At 34.1% G+C, this 24345-nt stretch overlaps 8 protein-coding genes and 1 non-coding gene across 9 annotated transcripts; 3 read left to right on the top strand and 6 right to left on the bottom strand.

Moving 5' to 3' along the window:
- Positions 1-57: 57 nt before the first annotated feature.
- BX664DRAFT_293089 (peptidase S8/S53 domain-containing protein) lies at positions 58-1586 on the bottom strand (the record flags this gene model as incomplete). The annotated part of the gene is made up of 5 exons (XM_051542027.1): positions 1150-1586; positions 957-1081; positions 742-861; positions 314-653; positions 58-244 (listed from the first exon to the last, which is right to left on the bottom strand). Exons 1-5 carry the CDS (start codon positions 1518-1520, stop codon positions 58-60), a joined length of 1143 nt encoding a protein of 380 aa, XP_051403747.1. The 5' UTR covers positions 1521-1586.
- Positions 1587-2136: 550 nt separating this feature from the next.
- BX664DRAFT_326584 (uncharacterized protein) lies at positions 2137-5687 on the bottom strand. The gene is made up of 10 exons (XM_051544256.1): positions 5241-5687; positions 5023-5171; positions 4879-4956; positions 4543-4818; positions 4290-4460; positions 3959-4200; positions 3388-3899; positions 3225-3295; positions 2712-3150; positions 2137-2594 (listed from the first exon to the last, which is right to left on the bottom strand). The coding sequence occupies exons 1-10, from the start codon at positions 5619-5621 to the stop codon at positions 2322-2324; spliced, it is 2592 nt and encodes an 863-aa protein (XP_051403746.1). The 5' UTR covers positions 5622-5687; the 3' UTR covers positions 2137-2321.
- Positions 5688-5787: 100 nt separating this feature from the next.
- BX664DRAFT_276286 (ferric reductase like transmembrane component-domain-containing protein) lies at positions 5788-8458 on the bottom strand. Its single transcript, XM_051541317.1, has 2 exons — positions 7477-8458; positions 5788-7413 (listed from the first exon to the last, which is right to left on the bottom strand). Exons 1-2 carry the CDS (start codon positions 8390-8392, stop codon positions 5999-6001), a joined length of 2331 nt encoding a protein of 776 aa, XP_051403745.1. The 5' UTR covers positions 8393-8458; the 3' UTR covers positions 5788-5998.
- Positions 8459-12511: 4053 nt separating this feature from the next.
- On the bottom strand, positions 12512-12584 carry BX664DRAFT_t30. The gene has a single exon. It is a non-coding gene; the product is annotated as a tRNA-Ala (tRNA).
- A 1710-nt stretch (positions 12585-14294) lies between these two features.
- On the top strand, positions 14295-15233 carry BX664DRAFT_293084 (uncharacterized protein). Its single transcript, XM_051542026.1, has 2 exons — positions 14295-14973; positions 15063-15233. Exons 1-2 carry the CDS (start codon positions 14335-14337, stop codon positions 15144-15146), a joined length of 723 nt encoding a protein of 240 aa, XP_051403744.1. The 5' UTR covers positions 14295-14334; the 3' UTR covers positions 15147-15233.
- A 205-nt stretch (positions 15234-15438) lies between these two features.
- Positions 15439-17025, bottom strand: BX664DRAFT_81423 (60S ribosomal protein L2). The gene is made up of 3 exons (XM_051549749.1): positions 16415-17025; positions 15827-16314; positions 15439-15747 (listed from the first exon to the last, which is right to left on the bottom strand). Exons 1-3 carry the CDS (start codon positions 16615-16617, stop codon positions 15677-15679), a joined length of 762 nt encoding a protein of 253 aa, XP_051403743.1. The 5' UTR covers positions 16618-17025; the 3' UTR covers positions 15439-15676.
- Positions 17026-17124: 99 nt separating this feature from the next.
- BX664DRAFT_81412 (uncharacterized protein) lies at positions 17125-18592 on the top strand. Its single transcript, XM_051549748.1, has 3 exons — positions 17125-17533; positions 17590-17953; positions 18018-18592. The coding sequence occupies exons 1-3, from the start codon at positions 17269-17271 to the stop codon at positions 18523-18525; spliced, it is 1137 nt and encodes a 378-aa protein (XP_051403742.1). The 5' UTR covers positions 17125-17268; the 3' UTR covers positions 18526-18592.
- Positions 18593-18663: 71 nt separating this feature from the next.
- Positions 18664-19506, top strand: BX664DRAFT_326575 (uncharacterized protein; the record flags this gene model as incomplete). Its single annotated transcript, XM_051544255.1, has 1 exon — positions 18664-19506. A coding segment is annotated over exon 1 (656 nt), but the record flags the coding sequence as incomplete, so codon positions are not given.
- Positions 19507-21329: 1823 nt separating this feature from the next.
- BX664DRAFT_293077 (terpenoid cyclases/protein prenyltransferase alpha-alpha toroid) lies at positions 21330-24120 on the bottom strand. The gene is made up of 7 exons (XM_051542025.1): positions 23905-24120; positions 23726-23844; positions 23299-23643; positions 22960-23204; positions 22500-22879; positions 21881-22428; positions 21330-21786 (listed from the first exon to the last, which is right to left on the bottom strand). The coding sequence occupies exons 1-7, from the start codon at positions 24091-24093 to the stop codon at positions 21420-21422; spliced, it is 2193 nt and encodes a 730-aa protein (XP_051403740.1). The 5' UTR covers positions 24094-24120; the 3' UTR covers positions 21330-21419.
- Between the last annotated feature and the right edge of the window lie 225 nt (positions 24121-24345).

The following is a 24345-nucleotide window of genomic DNA, read 5'->3' as shown; positions in this document are numbered from 1 at the left end:
ATCATCGAAAATTTGTTAAAAGAGAAAAATAAAAAAAAAAATGATCCATTGATAATTTCAATTTGTGGGAGAATGATAAGCGAGTAAATTACTACTGGCACTTTCAACAGATACTTTGTCACTAAAAGTCAATGCATCAGCGGTTGCCATGGAGCGCAGAGCGGCGTATAAGTCTTTCACAGATTCATATGAATGTTCAGCCATCAAAATAGCTGCGATGCCTACTACATGAGGATTGGCCATACTATATATAAAACGATGATGATGATGTTATTTTGATATATAAGATCCATTCTTTTTTTTTTTTTTTTACCTTGTTCCATCTAATACTTGAGTGGCATCCTTTGATCCAATCCATGTACTTTTGATGCTAGAGCCAGGAGCGTAAATGCTGACACATTCACCTATATCTGAATAGTTGGGTACCCGATCATGGATATCCGTAGCACCTACGGCAAAGACATGCTCGCTTGATGATGGAGAAAAATAACATGCATCGCTACCCGAGTTTCCTGCTGATACAAATACTGGAATATTGTGCACTTCAGTTGTTTCTTTCAAAACTTCATTCAGTATATTTGATTTGGGTCCACTGAGAGATAGATTAATCAATGATTTTCCGGGGGGAGCGATGTCAATGACATGTGATAGAGCTATAGAATACAAAGAAAGAAAAAAAGTCGCTTGTTACATCTAAAAGTGGAATGTCTCTTTTTTTTTTTTTTTTTTTTTTTTTTTTACCATGAATCAAACCACTCGTTGTACCCATTCCTGATTTATCCAAGATCTTGACAGCATGTAAGCTCACACCTTTGGCGACACCATATTGTTTTCCACCAATCTTTCCAGCCACGTGTGTCCCTATATCAATAGATAATAAAAATGAAAAAAGAAGAATTCATTAAACAGTTCAAACAATCAATCCTATTCTTTTTTTTTTTTTTTTTTTTTTTTACCATGGCCACCCATATCATCATCAGGTTCGTTAGATACAAAGTTAATCTCAGAAGTTGCACGACCTCCAAAATCAGAATGATCGACATTGATACCAGAGTCAAGTACATATACGTGAACTCCTTGTCTAAAAAAAAAAAGAAAAAGAGAGATAATCAGTCTTATCATCCATCATCTATCAATCATCATCATTACCCATCGTTATCATGATAACTATAGGAAGACAAATCCGTATTGACTCTATGTGTGATTCTTGACAGACCCCAATTTGCAGCTTGAGAGACACGGAGAGTGTGAGCGGTATCACTGGCAGCAGCCATAGAAAGATCATCAAAGGACATCGTTTTGGTGTTTGAAGGCAAGATCATATCTGCTTGATAGTATTGATTGGGTTCAACATATTCCACCACACCATTGTCTCTACGTAGGTAATCCAAAAACTGAGCATCTTCAAACCTACCCGTCATAGCCATGAAACTTTCACCAACTCGAATAGGTTCCAATTGCCATTGGGATTGGGCATAGTAATGATCTGCATTGTTAGATACTGAGTCTCGTTTTTTCATCAATACATCCTTGTTCGTTTCGACATAGGCTCGATGACTCGAAAGAAGAAACGCATTGGCTTTTTTTTTTTTTGATGACATTGAAAAAAAAAAAAAAAAAAAAAAAAGATTAAGCGGATATAATTTATATCTATTTTTTTTTCTTTACCATTGGTCACATTGACGGTGTCTTTAAATTTAATGATATGCGTTGGATCAGCGTTGGTGTACGAATTGTATAGAAGTACCAATCCTACAATGATAAATAATTTCATTTCGTTCTTTCTTTGTTGTACAGCTTTGAAAAAAGGAAAAAAAAAAAACAAGTGAAGAAAAAAAAAACAAATGAAAGGATGAAGAAGTTCAGAATCCCAATTGATGTTAATAAGAAGAAAAAAAATATGGGTGTCTTAGGTTTTATTTGTTCAAATGTATTTGCTCGTTGATTATCAGCGCCCTTCAGAAACTGACACAATGACCGACAGTCATGTAATATGACTCTAATCGATACCATTCCACTTTTTTTTTTTTCTCTCTTCACCCATTTGCATCTATCCAATGTATTCAATCACACAGAAAATAAATAAAACAGATTAAAGACAGAATAATTTTTTTTTTATTTAACAACGATATATATATATATATATATATATATATAAAGACAAGTTCCAAAATAGGTAATCCCCATCGTACCAAAAAGGAATAATAAAATAAATATCCGACATCCATTTCTTGCAGGAACCAAATCATAAACCCAAATATCTGGATTCCCAGATAGAAGAATATCCAAAATCCAAGTAAAAGAGAGAGAGATCAAAAGTATCACTGTAATAAATTGGACTGTTTCAGTATTGCTGCCAGTCGCTTGTAATCTGCCAATAGCTCTGGAATTTCGCCTATCGTCAATTCATCCACCGATTTCATCGTCAAAAATTTCTGTAAAGGTCCATCATAAGGTTGTTGATGCTGATGTTGCGTTTGTCTGCTGGATTTTTGTTGTACAGACTGAATAAACTGAGCAGGTGCTTGTAAAAGGCTTTGGAAAGAATCGTTTCTGGATGAAGTCGACGAAGATGTCGAAGTGGATATAGAAGGCTATGAAGAAAAAAAAAAGACATGAGATAATCGTAAAACAAATAAACAAACATACACACCGCACATATATTTATATATAGAGTTCTATTTTACACAACCAAATGGAGGTGATATTACCTTGAGAGATGCTTTCCTTTGTTCTAAAAATCCTGGTACAGCGTTTTCCCAGTTTATACCTTCACGATGAGTTGTTGTTCCTGATTCTTCCTTTTTCGATTTTGATAATCCTATTACTGAAGTGGCCATGTCCTTAAGTTCACTTGGTGATAATGATGAAAAGCTATGATGACGTTTATTGTTGGTATCAATCACCTGGGCCGTTGTAGGTGCAGATGATGTCATTGTCGCTGATACTGTTAAATTATCATTGTCAGTTCCATTCCGTTGTTGCCAGAATCGACCAATTCCGTCAAATACACGATAAGAACTATCCATCACATCAGATACAAGTTTCAATCCTGTCCCTCCAGCACTACTTGATGATGATGACCCTTGTTGATTTGACGGATCAGATACCATCTCGGTTGGTGCGATAGCATTCAAATCGATCACATTGCTATAAAATTAAACATATATTTAGATATCATTAGTACGATGATATGTTATTATCATGTCTCATTTAAACTTTACCTATGTACTTTATCAGCTGACAAACCAAGACCCACTAAATTCGTTGTTTCTAAAAAAGAGACAGCCGCTAACTATCATAATAATAATAATAATAATAAATAGATGATACAAATAAAGGTATTCAATGAGTAACTCGATGATGATCCATATAATTCTTACTTACGATATTTGTGAGACAGTAGCTTGCTTGCCCAGAGAGTCGACTTGGTTGTCTAAATCGTTGAATAAACTTGAGATTGGACATAAAGTTGGTTGGGTTGCATTTAACAATGGTGAAAATAAGAAGTGGAAGTAATACATCGGCACTAGCTGTTCGCAAATTGGAATGATCAGAGGATACCGGTGAAGACGATGGAATTATGTCGGCAACAGTATGAGTATTCAGGTGGGTATCTACTATCGTCGTCGTCGTCGTTGTTTTTGTAGTTTTGGGTTGTAGCTGATTGTCAGATATTGAGATATTGATATCATCAGTAGATCTAGCGCTATCAAGCTGTTGACTGGTATCTTTGTCGATTCCTGATCGTTGTTGTTCCGTCATTGATTCACCACTGATACTAACTTTACTTGATTCATCGTTGACAGTTGACATTGCCAGTTTCATTTCTTGTATCACCTCCAAGTTCGTGCCCACGGCTGTTTCCTTATTTTCTGTCGCAAACTCTTCGATGGCATCTATGGTTGAATTAGAAAATTCATTAGAAAATGTCAAATCAATATAAAATTAATCTTACCGACTATGATTTGGTGAGTTTTCACTAAAGCATCTAATTTTTCTTTGGCACCTGGAAGAGTATTTAGAAGCTGTAACTGAGATCCAGCAGATTTGACCATGTTATTAAGACTTTCAGTTTCCGAAGGATCCACGGCAACACCCAAATGACCAAGGTTGAGATCTAACAAATTGACAGCCGCAATACGTGATTCCAAAATTTCATCCTGTCGTGAATCATCGCTAGACCCGGCCATAAATAATCTAATTTGTGAAAAAAAAAAAAAAAAAAAACAAGTTATGTTAATAATACAATTGATGTGGTATTTTAAATGAAAGTTTAATATAGTTACCTGTCGTATAATTCTCGACACATGAAAGTTTCAATGATATCTAATCTATCATCAATGTTTTGTCCAGTACTAGTATCCATAGAGTCACGTAAATCATCCAGAAAATCGGCCCATTGCGCGCTTGCCATAGTGATTGTTTTCGGAGGTCGATGTCGATAAGCATTGATAAACCTTCATAAATGAAAATTTATTAGCAGATAGGTAACATAAAAAAAAACATCGTATATTTTTTTTTGTACTTAATTGTACGTACGCATTCACAGTATGAGCCAATGGATCATCTAATGTCGTTGAAGTAGAAGGTTCTGTTGATGTTGAAGTGGTCAAACTTGATTCCATATTCCGTGAATGTTGTCGGTTGCGCATCCATTCCATGACTTCTGATCTTGACAAAGGTTTTTGAATCAACATGGTAGAAATAACTTTATCTCCTCGTAATTTAACGGGCACATGAGTGGCGAGAATATTGCATACAGGATGATCAGGTGTAATTGACGTTGGATCTAAATCAAAGCTATCAAATGCAGATCTAATCCACAAATAGAAGATATGATGAGCACTATGATCTATATTGTAATTATTATCTTACTTTCGTTCTTCGGTTCTCCCTATAAAAGAGCTACTCTCATATTCTGAGGTTAAAAGATCTAGTGCAACAAACTGATCCCTAATGACAAAGATAAGAAATAATGTGTGAGATTAACTATATATATACATATATCTTATAGCTTACTTTTTAAATGCACCGCGTATACCACTAAGAGACATAACATAAGATCTATCTTGCTGAGGAGGATAAATGATCACATGATCCTTGATAAATTCCAGGTCGATATGTACAGAAGGATGAGTTGGTCTTGATACAGGTAGAAGTAATGTAGCCTATGTAGGTAAGAAATATAAATAAATAGTTGTCAATTTCTATCTCAGTCTATCGTTATCATATGTTACCCTATCCCCATCTAGTAGTAAATCAATGATATCTTCATAATCAGTACTGTCAGGATCTTGTAGTAGCGAGAGTGCTTTCATACCCCACGAATTGCTTGGTATAGGAATAGAGAAAGAAGAGGTCGATTGAAGTGTGGAAGATGACGTACTTTTGTGAATATTGGATGTACTTGATTTCTTATTGTGTGGTGGTCGGAATAGAGTATCACTACTGGCTATGCGTTGTAAAAAACTTGCTGGTGGTTTGTTGCTGTTGTCATTGTTATCTTCATTTGTCAAGTCAGTAGAAGGTGAATTCAATGGATCATGGCCAATATCTATAGTTGCATTTTCTGTTGATGTGCCGATAGCTGGTTTCCGAAAGTTTTCAAAACGAAACATCAAAGGATGGTAACTATATTGATTTCCTTTTTTTTTTTTTTATGTTATTATTATTATTTATCAAAAGAAAGAAAAACAAAAAGAAAAAAAAGGGTGAAAAGGGTGAACAAGTAGCATTTGTATCCTTTTTGATTTTCACATTCCGGTCAATTCGTTCAATTTCATTGGATAAAAGAATATGCTTTAATGGTGTATGTCTAAAAAATGAACTAATAATGTAACAAAGTGATGGATGATGATCTATAAAGTGTAATAGTGTAACAAAGTGATGATAATATATAAAAATATAGAGTATAATAACGTAAAAAAACTAAGCATAGATAGATTAATAATAATAAAGAATAAAAAAATGGACATAATATCTAAATAAAAACAAATCACCAATTGAAGGCTTCTTCAAAATAAGCAATACCATGATGTGCACTAATATGTCGAATTTGATCACTCATACGGTCAGGACCACAATGTAATAACGCCACAGAGCCTTGATCCATTTCAATATATTGTCCAAGTAGCTTATCTAAGTCAGGTCGAGTACCAAAAGTCATAGTGAGGCCTTCTTGTTGTTCATTTTTTTTTATCTTGCCATCCCCATCAATTTCCACCCGTGTAGATCTAGTAACATAGATAGATACATCCAGAACAAATGATGATTCCTTTGAAGCAGAGTCTTCTTCACCTATTGCTGTCTGTTGCTTCTTTTTGGCGTTGACATGAGATAGACAATCTTGAATATCGTTTTGTGCCCAACAGAGTTGATCGTCTTGCTGTACTACCCAAACAAAAACTAAATGTCGCGTGGCAATTTTATTCATGTTGTAAACTGCTTCTTGTAAATAAGGTACCGTAGCTGTGCATCCAACACCACCACCAACCAATATCGCTGTATCATATTGTAAAACAGGGTGAGTATGACCATAGGGGCCTTCAATAAGTACATACATATCACCACCACCAGGGCCTAATTGTTGAACTGTTTCGTATAATTTCTTGGTCATGCCTTGCTGAGGTCGTATCAAAAGATCAAAAGTATGATCAGAGGAAGAAGAAGATGATGTGTTGCTGGAAGTAGAAATACTTGAATTGGACGTTGAAGATAATACTGTTTTTTTGTTGTCCATGTTTGTAGGACTGGTAATGGCAGTAGTTCCATAAAAGCCTGCATCGCTTGGAATGATGGATTGCTTGTCCAAAGATGGTTGATGCCATGAAGCAATTGTGAAAGGATGAGATTGCCAAAAGTAAACTTGTGGTACATAGATATAGACAAAAACACCAGGAACTCGACGAGATAAACCAACTTTATTTGATTCCACACGGAATCGAATACAATCAGTACCAGGAAGAATGTCTGCCTTGACTTTGCGTAACAATCGATGACCAGTTGCTAACATAATATTGTAATATGCCACCCGAACGAAACGAGCCACACGATCAAATGCCCAAATAGCAATAGAAGCGTAAAGCCACATCAAATTTTCTTGATCATCCAACAACTTGACATGATACCAACAACCAACCGTAAATAGTAGTACAAGGATAATATGAATATATAAGAATAAATCATAACAAGACCGTCGAAGATTTGGTAAGGCAAGTAAAAGTATGAATCCACCAAGTACAGTAGCAACCACACCCCAAACAAAATAAAGATCCTGGAAATATGATTTATATGTTTCAAAACTGACATGAACTCCACACCAAGTATATCCTGCAGAGTGCACAATAGCATGAAACATCATCATCCTTGATGCCCATTTGTGAGCTACAATGAAGCGATCATAACTCCAACCTATATGTAAAAGGAAGTTAGATTTTTTTTTTTTTGGAATTTTTTTTTTTTTTTTTTTTGTACCTGTCAGCCAAATCAAGATATTATTTCTTCCACCAAATAAATATACCATAGGCAATTGAGCAAAAGCCATTTCACCAGAACGATCTGATATGTATCTACCAAGTTGCGCAGAAAGATCATCAGGCCAATACGTATTTTCTAAGAACAGGTCATAATTGGGAAAGATTAGGATAACATTTAGCACCACGAAGAAGAAAATCATAATAGATTCCAATCGAGTAGGATAGCTGACCAAGATACCAAACCAAGAAGCGTTCTGTAAATGTACACCATTGAAGAAAAGGGAAGGATTGATAATATGACGACGTATTGATTTCATCCATGACGATGAAGGTGGTAAAGGTTTTTGTTTTGTTGAAGTATATCGCCAAGTAAAGGAATGGTGGAATAGATTGTTGAGCATACCTAATACCAAAACACCAAATACAAAAGCACAAGTTGCAGCACCATAGTCAATACCATATTGTAATTGCTTATTGAATTCATTGACTGTTTTCACAACAGCTAAAACGTCTTCTTTTGGAAACCGAATGGGAGCATAAATAATGTCAGTAGATGCATTGGCAGGTACAGGAATCACATTGTTTGTTGCGTTGGTCAAAATAGATTGCATAGAAACAGTATTTGCCAAAGAATCTGGTAAGGTAACACAAAACGATTGTACATAAGACCAATAACGTTGTTGTTCACCAAGGTCATTTTCGTCATTGTCAGATATACAGAGAGCTAAACTTCCCAACCAAGAAGGACTATTGCATTGGCATTCAGGTGTAAAGTATACACTTTTAGTACAGTTGGATAACAAGTAGTTTTCAGATACAGTTTCACAAGCAGAAGTTAATGGAGGAACCTGAATACGAGCCAATGTACATTGTAAGAATAAAATCAGGAAAGTGAAAGAGAAAAGAATGTTCATTTTTCTCTTGGAACTTTAGTTGATGTAAAAAAAAAAAAAAAAATGAACTCCGCAACCTTGCTTTTTAACCTTTGACCAACAAATAAAAAAAACAAGAAAGAAATCGAAATGAACAATCGAAAACAAGTACCTTTATATATATATATGTATATAAAAGAATCTGTCTTCTAATAGCGGTAAATAAAAAAAGGTCCCGAGAAAGAAACAAACGATTTTATTTCAATGAATAAAAATAATTCTATTATAGGCACATTACTACATCTAAGGTAATTCATAGGAAAACTCAGTTCAATGCTATCATAACCACAAATTGATCGACTTGAATGTAATAATGGATTGATCATCATCATTGTTACTAGACTTTTCACATTATCGCGGTTACATCTTGGAAGCTTAAGAAAAAAACAAAACCAGCACTAATCAGACACGCAGCTGACTTTATCAGATGCAGTGGGGAAAAAAAAAAGATTTCATCAGATAATCAATCAATCAGTATCCCATTTGTTAAGTCTAAACTTTAATGATTTTTTTTCTTTTTCTTTTTTTTTTTTTTTTAGTATCAATGATAAAATATAAATATAAGATTTATGGATGATTATTTAGAAATTGTCTTGTACTATTGTTTCATTGGAAAAATCTTTGCGAATCAAATAAGAAAATGTATTACATTATAACAATGATGACCAGGGAATCATCTAGACGTAAAATAGTAAATACAATACTTTATGATGCGACTTGAAAACCAATAACATTATGACAGTTCCCGTTCTTTCTATCTTTGTTATCTGATTTTCTTTTTTCCCCGCAGATCCCCGAGTTTCAACCAATCGTTTCTTTTAGCTGTTCCGTTGATCCGGAGTCATTACTGTATTTTTCAGCCACACAATCATCATTACATTCAATCATTCTTTCAAGGGAACCTAAATTGTTATATGATCACCTTATTATTTTATGTAATCATCACAAAAAAAAATAATTTATACGAATCAAACATCATTATCATTTTATTTTGTTTTGTCAGGATTGAACTGACAATCACTATGACCGATCACAGAATATACCATTATTTTAAATAAAATAGACCAAAATAAAAAAGGCAACTCATCTTTCTACAGATGTTTTTAATCTTTTTTTTTTTTTTTTTTGCCATGATCATTGTTACACACGATCATCCATCCAATGGACCATCCAAATAAATCATTCCTCTTTTTTGTTCTACTTAACTGTACATGTGCCATAACTAGGACCTACTACAATTCTATATGCAAATTATATGTATCGAAAAGGTATGATTTTACGGGCATACGTCTACCAAGTGCTGTGTTAAGAAAAAAAATTATATATATTCTTATTTTTATCAAAACATATATTTTATCTCCCGGTCACTGACATCTCCCTCATTCAATATATATCCATATCACTTTTTGACTTTGATCGCTTTTATCCTTATATCACTCTGACCTTTGAATTCTTTTGGACACTTGTCCATTACATATATATATATATATATATATATATAGATAGATATATTAATAGAAATAGTCCATCTTTTCCTTTTTTTTTTTTCTCTCTTTTTTCAGTCGTTCATCAACGTATTTTTAAAATAAAAAACATCCTTTTATCCCTACTTAACTGTATTTTGGATTATTCTCTATGATTGGATCAACCCTTTTCTTGAAGTCAGAGTTTTTTTTTTTGCTTTATCTCTTTTCTTATACTGTGTCGTATCAGCGTATTTTGTAACCATATGCGTAAAATAAAACTAAAGAATGCATTCACAAATAAAGAATAAATAAAAAATACATCGTAAGTTGGAATCAATTATATTGACGTGTAACAAAGTAGTTGGAATAAAAATAAAAAGTTTTATTAAATAAAAATATAACTACTAAAGACTAGTAATTGATATACTATAACTAAAATTGTTATAAAGAAAGGAAAGAAATAAAAAGAAAATAAAAATTACTGCATATCTAAAAAATAAAAAATAAAATACGGACTTTGAAAGTCATTATGCTCATGGTCTTTTGATACTATCAAGAAAGATATATATCAAATGTATAAACGTTCCAGGGCAACTAATATAATGAATTACTACACATATGATGATAACATCATATCAATGAGAAATAAAATACTAATAAGATTATACGCCTTGTATAACAACAGTATTACAAACCAAAACAAGAATAAACAAAAACAAAAATAAAATTTGATCACCAATCATAAATATAGTATGATGATCACTAGTATTACGCATCACTCACCACGTACTTATATATAAGACCAACAAAACTTTTTGTGTAGATACTTCGTCTCTTTTTTTTTTTTTTTTTGTAACTATTTTCTAAATAAAAAAGAAATCTCACTGACCTCCTTGTCTCCTCTTTTATTTTTTACTTTATTATTATCAGACCATCTACACCAATTCCACAACGTGTGCTTGCGTAATCAAGTACTGGTGCTCACTATTTAACTTATTATCTTTCAATCATCCGTTTTACTTTTATTATTTTGAACCTAACAACCAAAAAATCACTTGACACAACAAAATATTTTGTCAAGGAAAAATAAAAAAGGAAAAAAGGAAAAAAAAATTTACAGAGGAAGGGATGCGCACATCAACATTCAAAAAAAAAAAAAAAAAAAAAAAAAAAAAAAGGAAGAAAAGGAGACACTCGCATATCACCCACACCATCAGAAATCGTCAATAATGTCTTTATTAACACTAATAAGATGATCATCAATAATCTACATATATAGTACTATTCTGGTGTTCAAAAAAAAAAATAATATAAGATCAACATTTTTATCAAATCAGCCACCCCACAAATCACATCATGATGAATTCAACCCTATTTACTCCTACCAAATCTCCTATTTATGATACCTATTCCTTGATGGGTGTCACCACTGCAATCGCTTCCTTGGGGGAATGCTCATCACCTACCGCGATAAATATTGACGGAGACTCTGCCAATAATGACTCACCAAATGATTCGTCTTCAGGTAGTAATCCACTATGCAACACTGTTAGCTATTAATGATTCATTCATAAACAATGACCCTTTGATGGCTGGCAAGACCGATGATGATTGGTAAACGTCAAATCTTGTTAATCATCCTTACTTCTCCCCCACTAGTCCATTTGTCTTAGATCACGATTACGTCCTGTTTTTGCTTGAACTGTCATTACCTACCTACAGTCTAAAGGTTCAAGAAAAGAAGTTAATAGAAGAAGTTCTGGAAGAAGAAGAAAACCAAACCCTAGTGCCTCTTACCTTGCGTCTCCTCCACGATAGGTACGCCAAGCCCAAGAATGCCCAGGAGATAAAGAGTTATAAAGAATATAGCAATTCATACGTTAAAAGCCTCTATCGTGATACCCATTTATATAACTACAAAAAAGTTGCTTAAGAAAATTCGTAAAGCCGATACCTGGAACCAACTTGGTGAAGAATAACGATGGGGACCATCTTCTCCACGGATGGGGAATGTTATAAAAAAAAAAAAAAAAAAAAAAACAAAAGAAAAAGAAAAAAAAAAAGAATTCACTCTCCGTTTTCAGTTTGGAACGAAATTCATTTCGAACGAATTTCGTTTGTAAAATTGAATTTTATTATCAAAAATTTTTTTTTATATAAATACTCCACCTTCCCTTTTTTTTTTTTTTTTTGATTAGTTCAGTCAATTTATAATATACTTTTTAAATAAAACATCTCCTTTCATCCCTACTTGATTGTATTGTGGATTATTACTTTTGATTGGCTCGCTTTGTTCTATATTTAAAGTCAGAAAAATTTTACTCTACTTCTTCTTTCCAAATTTGGAACAAGGCCTTATTTTTCTTTACTTTACTTTTTGTTTGATTTTATCTCTTTTCTTATACGTGTGCTTGCGTAATCAAGTACTGGTGCTCACTAAACAACTTATTCTTTTTCGATCATCCGAGTTACTTTTTCAATTTTGAACCTATAAACCAAAAAATCACCCAACACTTAACAACAACAAAAAATCTCTTAACAGTATCAATGCGCTTGACAACATCCAACAGCCAATCATGTCTCAAGATAAAAATAATGCATCTCCGACCATTGATCGACAAAAAAGATATTGTTATGGAGAACCTGGGCATTGATCCCAGTGCCTCTCGCATGCTAAGCGAGCGCTCTACCATTTGAGCTAGATCCCCAACTTTTTTTGGAAAACTGTTCTCTTACTTATCAAGACAATCGTCGGAGAACGAAAAAATTTTATTCATTCATTCACTTCTGGGGGTTAGTGCGTTGGCCAGCGTTCTTTTTTTTTTTTTTTTTTTTTGGCTTTTTGGCTTTTTGACTTTTTTTTTTCATTTCTTTCTCTTCTTTCTTCACTCTACTTCTTTATTATATTTAATTAAAATACATTTTATATGAGGTACATATCCTATCTATTCGTTTATTTATTTGAACAGTATATCTCTCAATACTAACATCTCTTTATTATGATTATTGTACTCTAATAGAAAAATGCAAACATTATAGATATGCAACTTGTTGGCTTTTGCGTAATTGGTAATGATTTGATACTATCTTTTTAAAAGGTAAAAAATATTGCTGGTTTTAAGAATTATGGCTATCAAGTACATAATGTATAACTGATACCTTTCTTTTATTTGTTTGTTTCAACAAAAGTAATTGAATCTTAAATGGCAAATATCATTGAACTGAATGAAGTGAAAGGTACGCTGAAGGATTACTAGCAAAAACAAAAAAAAAAAAAAAAAATAGTTACTCTGATGGAACAACAATACGAAGACCAAAATAACTTATGGAAATAACCTTAGGTGTAACTGAGAGGAACAAACTAAATGGTTATGTAACTAGAACTATTCATTTACGAAACGACAGCAACAAAATACAGATCTAATTGTGATGGGAACTTGTGATCATGGCAGACACACTGGCCCGAAAGTTTTGTACAAGATGAAATACTTACGAAACTCTTATATGGAAATGTAAATCAGTGGTGACAAATAAGAAACGACGATGGAAGAGTCCAAAGCAATCACATCTGTATAATAATATACCCAAATTAGGAGTAAGTATAAAAAAAAAAAGGGCTCATATCACTTAACTCATCAAATGTTTATATTCACGTTCTTTCTGGAAGTAGTGAAAAAAGAAAAAGATACATGAAGCATGGAGCATACAACGGAACATTCAAGAAATGGCAATGACATACAGTTAGGCTTGTTGATGATGGATGTTCCATGAAATATTACGTTGTTTATATTGGATCCTTTTACTTTTTTTTTTTTCTCTTTTTTTTTTTTCTTTTTTTTTTTTTCTTTTTTTTTTCTTTTTTCTTTTTTCTTTTTTTTGATACATTCTTTATTGATAGTTACATGTATTCTTACACTAGATGGACTTTTAGATTAGATTTCCTGTCTTATTGATCAGTTATTGTAATATTCATCAAAAATAAAATATTCATTTTCCATACATAGAATAAACTATACATATTACTGCGATTGCTGATCATGAAACAAGATTTATTTATTATACTGTTTGATTATTCATCATTGTCCATTCAATCATTAACGATGCACCCATTGTTCTAATGTTATAAGAAGACATAAAAAATCGTACAGCTGATGAAAGTTGGAAGAATCTTCACAAAATTTGACTTTGATTATTATGAACATGTTACAATATTATCTTCTACAAAGTAGACATACGAGCAAAACTATCAATCGATTTGGAATAATGAAGGGAGTTTGATGATGTTAAGAATATAAGACGGGCAACATGCAAATTTCCAATTTTGGCTATGATAGGCGTTTGAATACAGAATGCATTTTCGTGCCCAAGCCTCTTTTCAATATCCTCTTTCTTTCCTTTCTTTTTTCTTTTCTCTTCTTCTTCTTTTTTTTTTTTTTCTCTGTCTTTCATTTTAGATAAATGTACCGCGATGTCAAGACCGTAACACCATGTTCAGGCTGGACACCTGGTGTACATTACATTGATAAACTTGTTTGGTCTCCTGATGTACCTAAAGAATTGAAACAATTGTTTGAACCCAACCAAGCGGCAATCGAACAAGCGAAAAAGAAAAACAAGAACAGCAACGATAACGAAGGTGTTGACAATACAGATGAAGAAAAGAAAGACATTGCTGGACGAACGATCACCTTTCTCAATGAACATGTCAACCTACGGGGATCTGACTTTCCATCTATCAAGGAACAACGAAAAAATATAAAGATCAAGAAGATTACGGACACTCAACACCCATGCAATGGTTATTTTGGATTGGAAGCAGCACGGACATTGGCACCTCGACAATTAATATTAGATTATCTCGGTGTGGTGGAATACAAGTCATATAGCTCGACATCCGATTATGTACTGCGATATGGGATCGATCTGTCTATTGATGCGGAAAAGTATGGTAACGAAGCAAGGTTTTTCAACGACTTCCGTGGCATAGCCCCTGGTCCAAATGTCTGTTTCCTCAATTACTTGGATGAACGTACACAACGTATTCGGGTTGGCGTCTTTGTTTTAGGCAACAAAAAGATCAAGAAAGGCGAAGAACTGGTAAGTCAGAATAACACACACAAAAAAAAAAAAAAAAAGGAAAGTGTTTTCGAATGATGCTGATCCTTCTTTTTATATCATACATATAGTTAGTCTCATATGGAAAGTCATTCTGGTCAAATCGTGGTATGGACTTGAGCGAACAAAACCATTCAAAGCATAGATCATCATAGGTTTTAGTATCCACTCTTTATTATTATAGCATTTGTATTATATTTACATATCCCTCTTTGAAATAAATTCTTTGAATCATTGGTTGAAAATGATGATGATGATTGTTGAAATGATGATTGTTGGATGATGAGTGCTAACAATGGATGACGGATTGCATAGTTGATGATGCTTGTTATCTCTCATTTTGAATTACCTATCGTCAGTATTTGATTTTCCTTATCGTACTCATTCTTTTGACACATGTAAACAAAATCTATATAATGCAACAGTAAGATTTTAAAGACATACATTATTTTTATTATTATCGACAATCGTCATTCATGGAAAATAGAGTAGATCATCAAAATTCATCCACGAAACAGGTATCATCAATCATCTTCATACATATCACTCACCAACCGTTATCCATCATCACACATAAACACATAGACACAAATACATAAAATTTTACAAAAGAGGGTCTAATTTCAGAAGATCGCATTTTTTATTGAAACAATGAGAAATATAACGTGATTGGAGCATAATCAATCTATTCCTTGAGCTTCTTGGTACCACGGAGCAAACCAGTACGACGAGCAGCAATGAGACCAACCTTTTGACCTGTAAAATAGAGAAAAACATAAATCGAATTAAGAATGATTCATTGATTATCAAGATTTTTTTTTTTTTTTTTGCTTACCGGCAGAAGAATCACGAGCCATGGTAGAGGCGTGACCAATGTGTTGATGGTTACCACCACCGTGAGGATGGTCAACAGGGTTCATAGCAACACCACGAGTCTTGGGCCAAGAGTTACGCTTGACCTTGTACTTGTGGTAAGCACGGCCAGCCTTCAACAAGGGCTTATCGATACGACCACCACCAGCAACGATACCAATGGCAGCACGGGCAGTAGAGGGAACAATCTTCTTAGCACCAGAGGGGAGACGAATACGAGTCTTACCATCTTCACCATGACCAATGACGGTAGCATAGTTACCAGAAGTACGAGCCAACGCACCACGATCACCCACCTTTTCTTCAACATTGCAGATAACAGTACCTTCGGGGACGGAGGACAAAGGCAAGACATTACCAATGTTCAAAGTAGCCTTCTTACCACAGTAGACAAATTGACCAGTGTACATACCTTCAGTGGCAATGAAAGTTTCAGTTCGAAGCTTGTACCTATTATCATAAAAAAAAAAAGAAAGACAGAGAGTAAGTTTATCATCTATAAATATATCCTCATTTTTTTTCTATACTATTGTCTATTGATGGAACTTACTTGTAGGGATCACGGAAGACAACCTTAGCAAGAGGAGCACCTCGTCCAGGATCGTGAACGATTTCCTTAACAAGACCACGGATATAACCATGACGTTCAGCAAAATCAGAGACACGCAAGTTAGCAGCACCCTTGCGACCAACGGTATGAGCCTTGAAAATGCTACCAGCACCTTTTCTTTGAGCACGGATAACGCGACCCATTGTTTATATACTGTAAGTGGTCAAAACGTAAATATACGAAAAGGAGTGTATTGTTGAGATCGATAATGGTTAACATATAAATTTAAAAAAAAAAGAAAAGAAAAGATTAGTACAAAATCCATTTATCATTCATGTTGCCTATTTTTCTTTTTTTTCTTTTTTGAAATCATCATCGTCTATTCAACCATCCATCCATCCATCCATCCATCCAACTATTCATCTAAATTTCTGTATCGTTCGTTTGTTCCCCTCTTTTTGATGATTCATTCAAAAAAAAAAGCATCACCCTTTATATATGGTATCTAACTAACCTAAAAGAAATGAAAGAGGATGTACAAACAATTCCACTTCAGTGAAAATGATATATTGCTGAGAACCTTTGAAGTTCAGTGTCCGACACGAACAGAGCATGCAATTGAATTTTAGGGTACAATTCAAGCTTAAAAAGGAAGAAATAGAAGTAAGCTTGAATTGTACCCTAAAATTCAAGTTTACTTCTATTTCTTCCTTTTTTTTTTTTTTTTTTTTTTTTTTAATACTTGCTTATCATATCACCTTATTTTATATCTTATATATTATTATTATACCATTTCATTTGATTCTTCTAAGAATGCACAATTATTCACCTTGTTTTACATTTATTATATCGCCATGTCATTTGATTCTTACCGAAAAGCACAACTACATCTGCAAGAAACAAGAAAGACAATTACTATACCACAGTTAGACAAAGACGCCTGTATATCATATTTCAACAAAGTATTCCAAGTATTAGTACGCGAAGATTTACATAAGCTATGGACAAACAAAAAGAAGAAAACCGAATCCGAAATTCTATCAAACTATTGTCAACAACAAGAACGAAAGCGAACAATACCAAACCTTTACAAAAAGACTGTAGAACTGTATAACCAAGGTAGTATACATATACATATATACATTTATACCAATATTAATCTAACTTTTATTTAGAAAACTCAACCGACTTTTCCAAGGATACAGTTAGAGCAACTGTAGACTCGAAAGCTATACCCTATGTTCGCCTTTATAAAGAATTTGTGAATAAGAACGCTGCCAATATATTAGAGGAATTAAAAAACAACGACAACAACAACAACAACAACAACAACAATAATAATAACAACAATCAAGATAATGAGGATAATTTTATTCACAATACCATTACTTCTCAATTGAAGACAATCTTACGACCAGATTTGTCTGACTTGGAGAAAAACATCATCCATCAATCGCTGCTGAAGTCCCAGAAGATAATTACCAATATAATGGCAGATATCTCAACTTTAGTTTTGTTAGACCTTTTGAAACGAACCACGTAAGTAAATAGTGATCATGAAATACTAGTCATATACTCATATGCTCTTTTTTTTTTTTCTTAGTGGTCCACCTGTAGAAATAACTAGTATTCTACCTGAATGCAAGATTACCAAGGTCCTTCCACCACTACTGATTTCTCCTCCTTCTAATGATGTCAAGAAACTCATGGCTAGTCACAACAATGCCACCAAAGCTGAACGACGTCTGTTTGAACTGTATACTGGCAGCCATTTGATGCATCTGCTGACCTCAACTCATAACTCTCAAGAAACCTCTCTTACTGACACTCCAGGTCCTTCTACTTCTTCAAGTCATGATTCCAACAAGGATGGTATACTGAATTGGAATTTGGATTTACCGGACATCACCAACCTAAACCTTACAGATATGCCGCCTGGATTATCTACCATTATTCTACCTTATGTAAATACGTACGCCACCAATTTAAAGAATATATATCAAGGTGATATAGTGGATCGTCTGCTATCAAGAACTATTATGACTGTTCTTCGGTGTCGGCTTATTCTTCCAAAAAAGGACCAAAATAAGAATGAATTGAAAGAAAGGTAATGCATATTGATGATTTGATGATGATGATGATGATGGATGGTTCACATTATTAACCTATCTATATATAATTAGAAAATCACAACCAAAAATTCCCAAGAATTCTTTTACATTCAAGTGCCAAATCAGACGCCACAGCAAAAGAATAAAGCGGTTGCAACAATTTGATAATATAAATAGACCAGACGTTCTTCAGAAGGAGCAACAAATTCTCGAACACTTGATGCAATCCTCTATTCTCAAGTCAAGTACTACTGCTCAGGTTAACGTGGAGATTCCTTTGGTGGACAATACTGATGCTCAAATGAATTTGGATGTTACTTTGGTGGATGATACTAGTGCTCCGATGGAAGTGGATGCCCCTGAAACCATTCATGTTAACCCCTCCTACAATCGACTGAAGAAAATTGCAAATTTTGTGAAGTCAATTCTATTCAAAAAGAACATCGATCAACCGTTAACTGTCGAGGATCTTAAGATGCATGCGCCAGATATGGAATTTAACGATGACGAAGCCAATTCAGTACTCCTTTTGTATCAATTTTTTTCACCATATCTATTACCCAAGGTATACGATGACGATGTAGATCGGCATCCCCTTCTCAATTTCCCTCTTGTTACGGTATGCAATCATATTCTTCGCTCAACTGGAAACGAGAAATTTGTAAGACGATCTGTACCAGTTGTAAAACATTCCAAGACCTATTCCATTACTTTGGATCCAACAAGATTGTATTTGACTCTGTGCTCGTTGAAAGGACGTGTTGGCGGAACAAAAGGCGGAAACGTGCAACCTCTACATTCGTATGGATTCGATGTTTTTCTTCCCAACGGTGACATAATAAGCAATATTACCAAGTCAATCAAATTCCAGGATGAACTATTTGGTGCTTTTTTTGATCTTCCAACCAGGCGAAGTCTCTGTGCGAAAAAGACTGGCTTTATCTTCTCCAATCGAATCACAATCACTAACTATGGTGCGGTGCGACTACATTCCAAAAAGGAAAAACCAATTGACGCTGATATCAAGCCGTCAGCAACCAACGTACGACGAAAAAGAAAGTTATCTGAAGAGATCACAATGCAAGAAAAGATGAAGTCATTGGACGCTTCCTTATCAACACCAGCTGAAGAATTGCGCAAGTTGAATAACGAAATAGATGAAACGAAGATGAATATTATGAATATCAGCAAACGAATTGAATCCATTGCCGACACAACACATGATGATCTGGAAGACCTCCCAACAAAAGATTTTTTAATTAAACAGCGGGCAGAAAAGAAGCGACAGCGTGATGATCTACTTCGACGGAAGCTTGTTGTGTTACGGAAGATATCAGCCCTCAAGACAGAGAAGAAGGACCTCTTTGACGAGTTTTATTCAACTGACACGACAGATATTAGCCTATCCTCATCATCTACTGGTAACGAATGGGAAAATGGAAGTATTTTTGTTGGATGTGATCCGGGTCTGGCAACCATGGTCCAAGCTACAAGTGCTGATATCAAGAAAGTAATGTACTATTTGGCAATCAACAATCGTTATCAACCATTGGAAACATTAGTAGAAAAGGTTGACAATGATGGCGATGAAAAGGAAATGCTTACTTTGAAGAAATACTCAATTACCAGTAAACATCTAGACGATCAAACATTCTCCAAGCGCCATCGCAAGGGAATGGAATTTAGAAAAAGACGAGATCATCGCGAAGTAAGTGATTCCAAAAAAAAAAAAATAAGAATGATCCAATAACCTATTTTTTTTTAATTACTAGTCTCAAACTCAAGGTGTGCTTTCCGTCAAGCAAGTAGAAAAAAAGCTAGTTGGATCAATTGATGTCCGTTTGTATGAAACAAGTTTACAAAAAATCATGACAAATCATAAGGTAGGATCAATTATTATACATCATCACGGAGACCAAAAAAAAAAAAAAAATGGACAATGGATATTAATGAATGCAATCATTTCAATTTATCTAGTTGGTCAAGGACAGCTCACCTATTCTCCAGGATTTCTATTGTGATCAAAAATACAATCAGCGGTGGAAACGAACAGCAACGATATACAGCGAAAAGGGAACACATGTAGTCATCAAACATCACCAACGACAAGTAAAAGAAGAACCTGGACAAAAACTACATTACTTTTATGGAAAGGCGGGTCGTGGTAGAAACTCACGTATCGGTGGATTTTTAAGAAGAGGTCATGGACCCTTATTACAAGCTCTTGGTCAACATTCTTCTATCTTCCATACAGATGAATTTAGAACGACAAAACTCTGCTGCCGTTGTCATGAGCCTATATATCATCCGAAGAAAGCTAATGGAAAATTAAATCTGGGAACTGTTATTTGTCAAAACCCTGATTGCAAAGGTCGTCAAGCTGGAATGATTGCTGAATCACGAGACACAAATGCAAGTATGAATATGATCATCACTGGATTATGGCAACAAGTTACTGGAAAACTTCCTCCATCCTTCCGGCGGTCAATCTCATCAACAGACAACGATAACAACAATATTGATAAGATATTCCAAACTTTGATCTCTTCTCATCCTGGACTGGTTGAAGACGGATACATCATGCCTCTGTGCTGAAGGCAAAACTTAAATTGTACCCTAAAATTCAAGTTTTGCAACAGAGCATTTTTTTTGGAACCTGATTTCTGTGGCTACTGCATAAAAAAAAAAAAATAAACCTGTTCATATAATGTCGACCTATTATAATAATAAAATTGTAACTAAGCTAGATGATTTGTATACAAAAAGAAAAAGGGAAAGGGAAATTCATTCAAACAACATATGTGTAATGAGTGAAAATGATTTTTGTTTATTAAGGAATGATTAGTATATAATAAATAAAGAATAACTGTAGTAAAAATGGTAATAATGATAAACTAAACTAGTAAAGCCTTGTCACCATACGTACGAGCATATTTGCCCAATGCCCAGATGGTAAAGGAGAATTTGTAATTGGGATAAGAAATCATACAATTCTTGTTAAAGACACCTTCAATACTTTCTTGTAACCATTCACCATTAGATTGTTGTCTTTGCATAATAAATTGTATACCACGTCGAATAGGTTCTTCTATAGGATATTTGGCTTCCATCAAAGACATCACAGCCCATGCTGTATTCACCACTTGTGATTGACTGTTGTGAGAATAGACTCGATCTTCGCATGATTTGTAAGTTTCACCCCATCCACCATCCACTTCTTGCTTTGATATTAAAAAGTCACATCCTTTTCGAGCATGTTCACTATATATATATATATATATAAAGTATGAGTAAATTTAATATTTTTTTTTCGTTTTAAATTGGATTTTGTCTTTTTTTTTTTTTTTTTCCTAACCTATTTTCATAATATTCACCAATACTTGCCAAACTTTGTAAGGCAAAAAGTGCAGCGTAAGTAAAACAGACAGCCCATGAGCCATACCAAGAACCATCAGGACGTTGGACATTCTTAATATATTGTAAAACAGTTTCAGCAGTACGATCAATTTCCTTTCTTCTATAATCAGGATCTACTTTTCGGAAGGCAGCCAGACCCATCAAAACAGCAGTAGAACATTCAGGATAACTATATTCAGTCATGATATTACTAAATACTTCAGCTGGATTCAATTTTTCCAACCAGGAAGGACCACGAATAGGTTCATAAGAGGCAAATCCAAGATCAGAATTTTGCATAGTTAATAACACATCCACAGCATCCCGCATACGTTCCACACTAATAAGTTGAGGTAATCCTTGAGTTTTCTGCAAAGCAATAGCTGTTTTCAATCCTTCTGCCGTGCAATCTGATACAGTAAAACCTTGATCTCTTGTACTGAATGGCCAAGCACCTTTGGATTTTTGTCGATAACATCTTTCCATACGAGGAGGATCACGTTTAATCTAGTACAATAGATAGGATAGTTAGTAAAAAAAAAAAAAAAAGGAATTTCTTGATGAATTGAGATATGTACTTGAGTAAGATCGATGAATTCCAAAACTTTGATCATATTTTGACGATATTGTTCATTGTCAGCCAATTGAGCTTCAACACAAGCTTGAGCAATAAAAGCAGCATCCCACAGTTGACTACCATTAGTACCATTCATCATCATTCCTTCAGGACCCATCCACATAAAGTCCAGGTTACGTTCAACATGAAGTTTGAATTCACGAGAATCTTTGCCATAATGATAATAAACAACCAACCAATTCATCACTTTGTTGACAGGTCCAATATCCAAGAAGAATGAGTTTTCATCTTCCATTTTGATTTGTTCAATGGTTTCCTTGATAGCATATTGTCTAAGCCAATTCCATTTATAAGGGAACATTTCATAGTAAGTCACCACCTCTATTGAAAATAAAATTAAAAAAAAAAGGTAAATACTTTTATTACGATCTTCTTTTTACACATATATCCAATACACTTACTGTTCAATACATCCATGATTTTGGTATGAGGAATATAAAGATCTACTTTGTCGACATTGTTGCGTTGTTGATCCCAATTAATAGTATCATAAGGCTGAACATAAATTTCCTCACGAAGCGATTGAGTGAATTCGGTTAATGGTGCGTTGAGACGAAGAGCGTAGATATAACCCATGGGTAGATAGACAAGACGCGTATGAACCCACCAATTACCAGGATTGAGAGGTACCCATTTAGGTAACGCCCTTGATAAAAAAAAATCAATATCATTAATCATTATCATGTTTAGATATATAATTGATTCTTTTTCTCTTTTTTTTTTTTTTTTTTAATATTTACCATAATTCAGGAGGAACAGGATTCATACCTTCCCATTCATAAACACCAAGTGCAGAAAGCCAAAATTTGCCCCAAGCAGGAATTCCAGTAGCACCTCCTAATTTATGTAGAGTATTACGAGCTTTCACCATAACTGGATGATCTGGACCAAGACCAAGAATACGTAGAGTAACATAGTTCAATGCTGTTCCAAATACTGTAGACACTCCTTCAATATGAATCCCCCATCCACCATCTTCACTATGAGCACGGTTAAGTAGGTATCGTATTAATTCAAGTCGCATAGGTTCTGGAACCGGAGTGCCAGTGATATAATATACAATAACTAAACCAGGTATCAAAAACCTATTTTAAAGAAAAAAAAAAAGAAAAGAAAAAATAACGTGTCATTAAAACCTATTATTATTATTATTTTTTAATTGTTTACATTGGACCACCATATTCACCACCCCAGTGACCATCTTGTGTTTGTATATGTCGGTAGAATTCAAAACCATTTCGAGCACTTTCAAGAGGTGTTTTAGCACGAGGAAGTTCAGGTAAACCCTATAAAATTAAATTAAGTATACTAATATATATTATATATATATACATATATATATTTACCGTAGGAAGACCTAGATGATACTTATCCCAAATCTCTTGAGGCCAAGCTTGACTTTCTTCTTCAGTTTCTAGATAACGCCATATTTGTGCGCCTTCTTCTACTTGTAACCGCCAACGAGAAAGATCAGTGAAGGAAGGTGTCTGATTCAAGTTGAGAGTAGCAGAATGGTAGGTTTCCAAAGGAGCCATTTATAATATAGAATATTAAAAGGAAAGAAAAAGAAAAAAAAAAAAAAAAAGAGAGAGAGAAAAGAGAAAATGGAAAATTTTCAGATGTAAATTCGTCTTTATATATACAGTTTGAGTACCGATAGACCGGGCCTTGATGCAGACTTGCACCCTAACGACTTCCTTAATTAGTGAAATACTCAAGTTGTCATCCTTATTTCCTTCTTGTTATATATATATATAAGAACAAAGTTGATTGTAAGTTATATTGCA

Source organism: Halteromyces radiatus (assembly GCF_025201355.1).
Source record: "Halteromyces radiatus strain CBS 162.75 chromosome Unknown BX664scaffold_2, whole genome shotgun sequence".
Classification (NCBI taxonomy): domain Eukaryota; kingdom Fungi; phylum Mucoromycota; class Mucoromycetes; order Mucorales; family Cunninghamellaceae; genus Halteromyces; species Halteromyces radiatus.
The sequence above is the reverse complement of the archived record's forward strand: the minus strand, read 5'-3'. Positions and strand labels throughout refer to the sequence as shown.

Excerpts from the sequence above, each read along its gene's own strand:
- BX664DRAFT_293077 (XM_051542025.1), bottom strand. The coding sequence starts at position 24,093 with ATGGCTCCTTTGGAAACCTACCATTCTGCTACTCTCAACTTGAATCAG. Across the intron at positions 23,644-23,725 it reads GGTGAATATGGTGGTCCAAT|GTTTTTGATACCTGGTTTAG; the intron begins GTAAACAATTAA and ends TCTTTAAAATAG. Across the intron at positions 21,787-21,880 it reads GGTGAATATTATGAAAATAG|TGAACATGCTCGAAAAGGAT; the intron begins GTTAGGAAAAAA and ends ATATATATATAG.
- BX664DRAFT_81423 (XM_051549749.1), bottom strand. The coding sequence starts at position 16,617 with ATGGGTCGCGTTATCCGTGCTCAAAGAAAAGGTGCTGGTAGCATTTTC. Across the intron at positions 16,315-16,414 it reads GTCTTCCGTGATCCCTACAA|GTACAAGCTTCGAACTGAAA; the intron begins GTAAGTTCCATC and ends TTATGATAATAG. Across the intron at positions 15,748-15,826 it reads GGCTCGTGATTCTTCTGCCG|GTCAAAAGGTTGGTCTCATT; the intron begins GTAAGCAAAAAA and ends TCTATTTTACAG.
- BX664DRAFT_276286 (XM_051541317.1), bottom strand. The coding sequence starts at position 8,392 with ATGAACATTCTTTTCTCTTTCACTTTCCTGATTTTATTCTTACAATGT. Across the intron at positions 7,414-7,476 it reads TATCTTGATTTGGCTGACAG|GTTGGAGTTATGATCGCTTC; the intron begins GTACAAAAAAAA and ends TTTTACATATAG.
- BX664DRAFT_293084 (XM_051542026.1), top strand. The coding sequence starts at position 14,335 with ATGTACCGCGATGTCAAGACCGTAACACCATGTTCAGGCTGGACACCT. Across the intron at positions 14,974-15,062 it reads TCAAGAAAGGCGAAGAACTG|TTAGTCTCATATGGAAAGTC; the intron begins GTAAGTCAGAAT and ends TCATACATATAG.
- BX664DRAFT_81412 (XM_051549748.1), top strand. The coding sequence starts at position 17,269 with ATGTCATTTGATTCTTACCGAAAAGCACAACTACATCTGCAAGAAACA. Across the intron at positions 17,534-17,589 it reads TGTAGAACTGTATAACCAAG|AAAACTCAACCGACTTTTCC; the intron begins GTAGTATACATA and ends ACTTTTATTTAG. Across the intron at positions 17,954-18,017 it reads GACCTTTTGAAACGAACCAC|TGGTCCACCTGTAGAAATAA; the intron begins GTAAGTAAATAG and ends TTTTTTTCTTAG.
- BX664DRAFT_326584 (XM_051544256.1), bottom strand. The coding sequence starts at position 5,621 with ATGTTTCGTTTTGAAAACTTTCGGAAACCAGCTATCGGCACATCAACA. Across the intron at positions 5,172-5,240 it reads TACTACTAGATGGGGATAGG|GCTACATTACTTCTACCTGT; the intron begins GTAACATATGAT and ends TTACCTACATAG. Across the intron at positions 4,201-4,289 it reads TGTCGAGAATTATACGACAG|ATTATTTATGGCCGGGTCTA; the intron begins GTAACTATATTA and ends TTCACAAATTAG.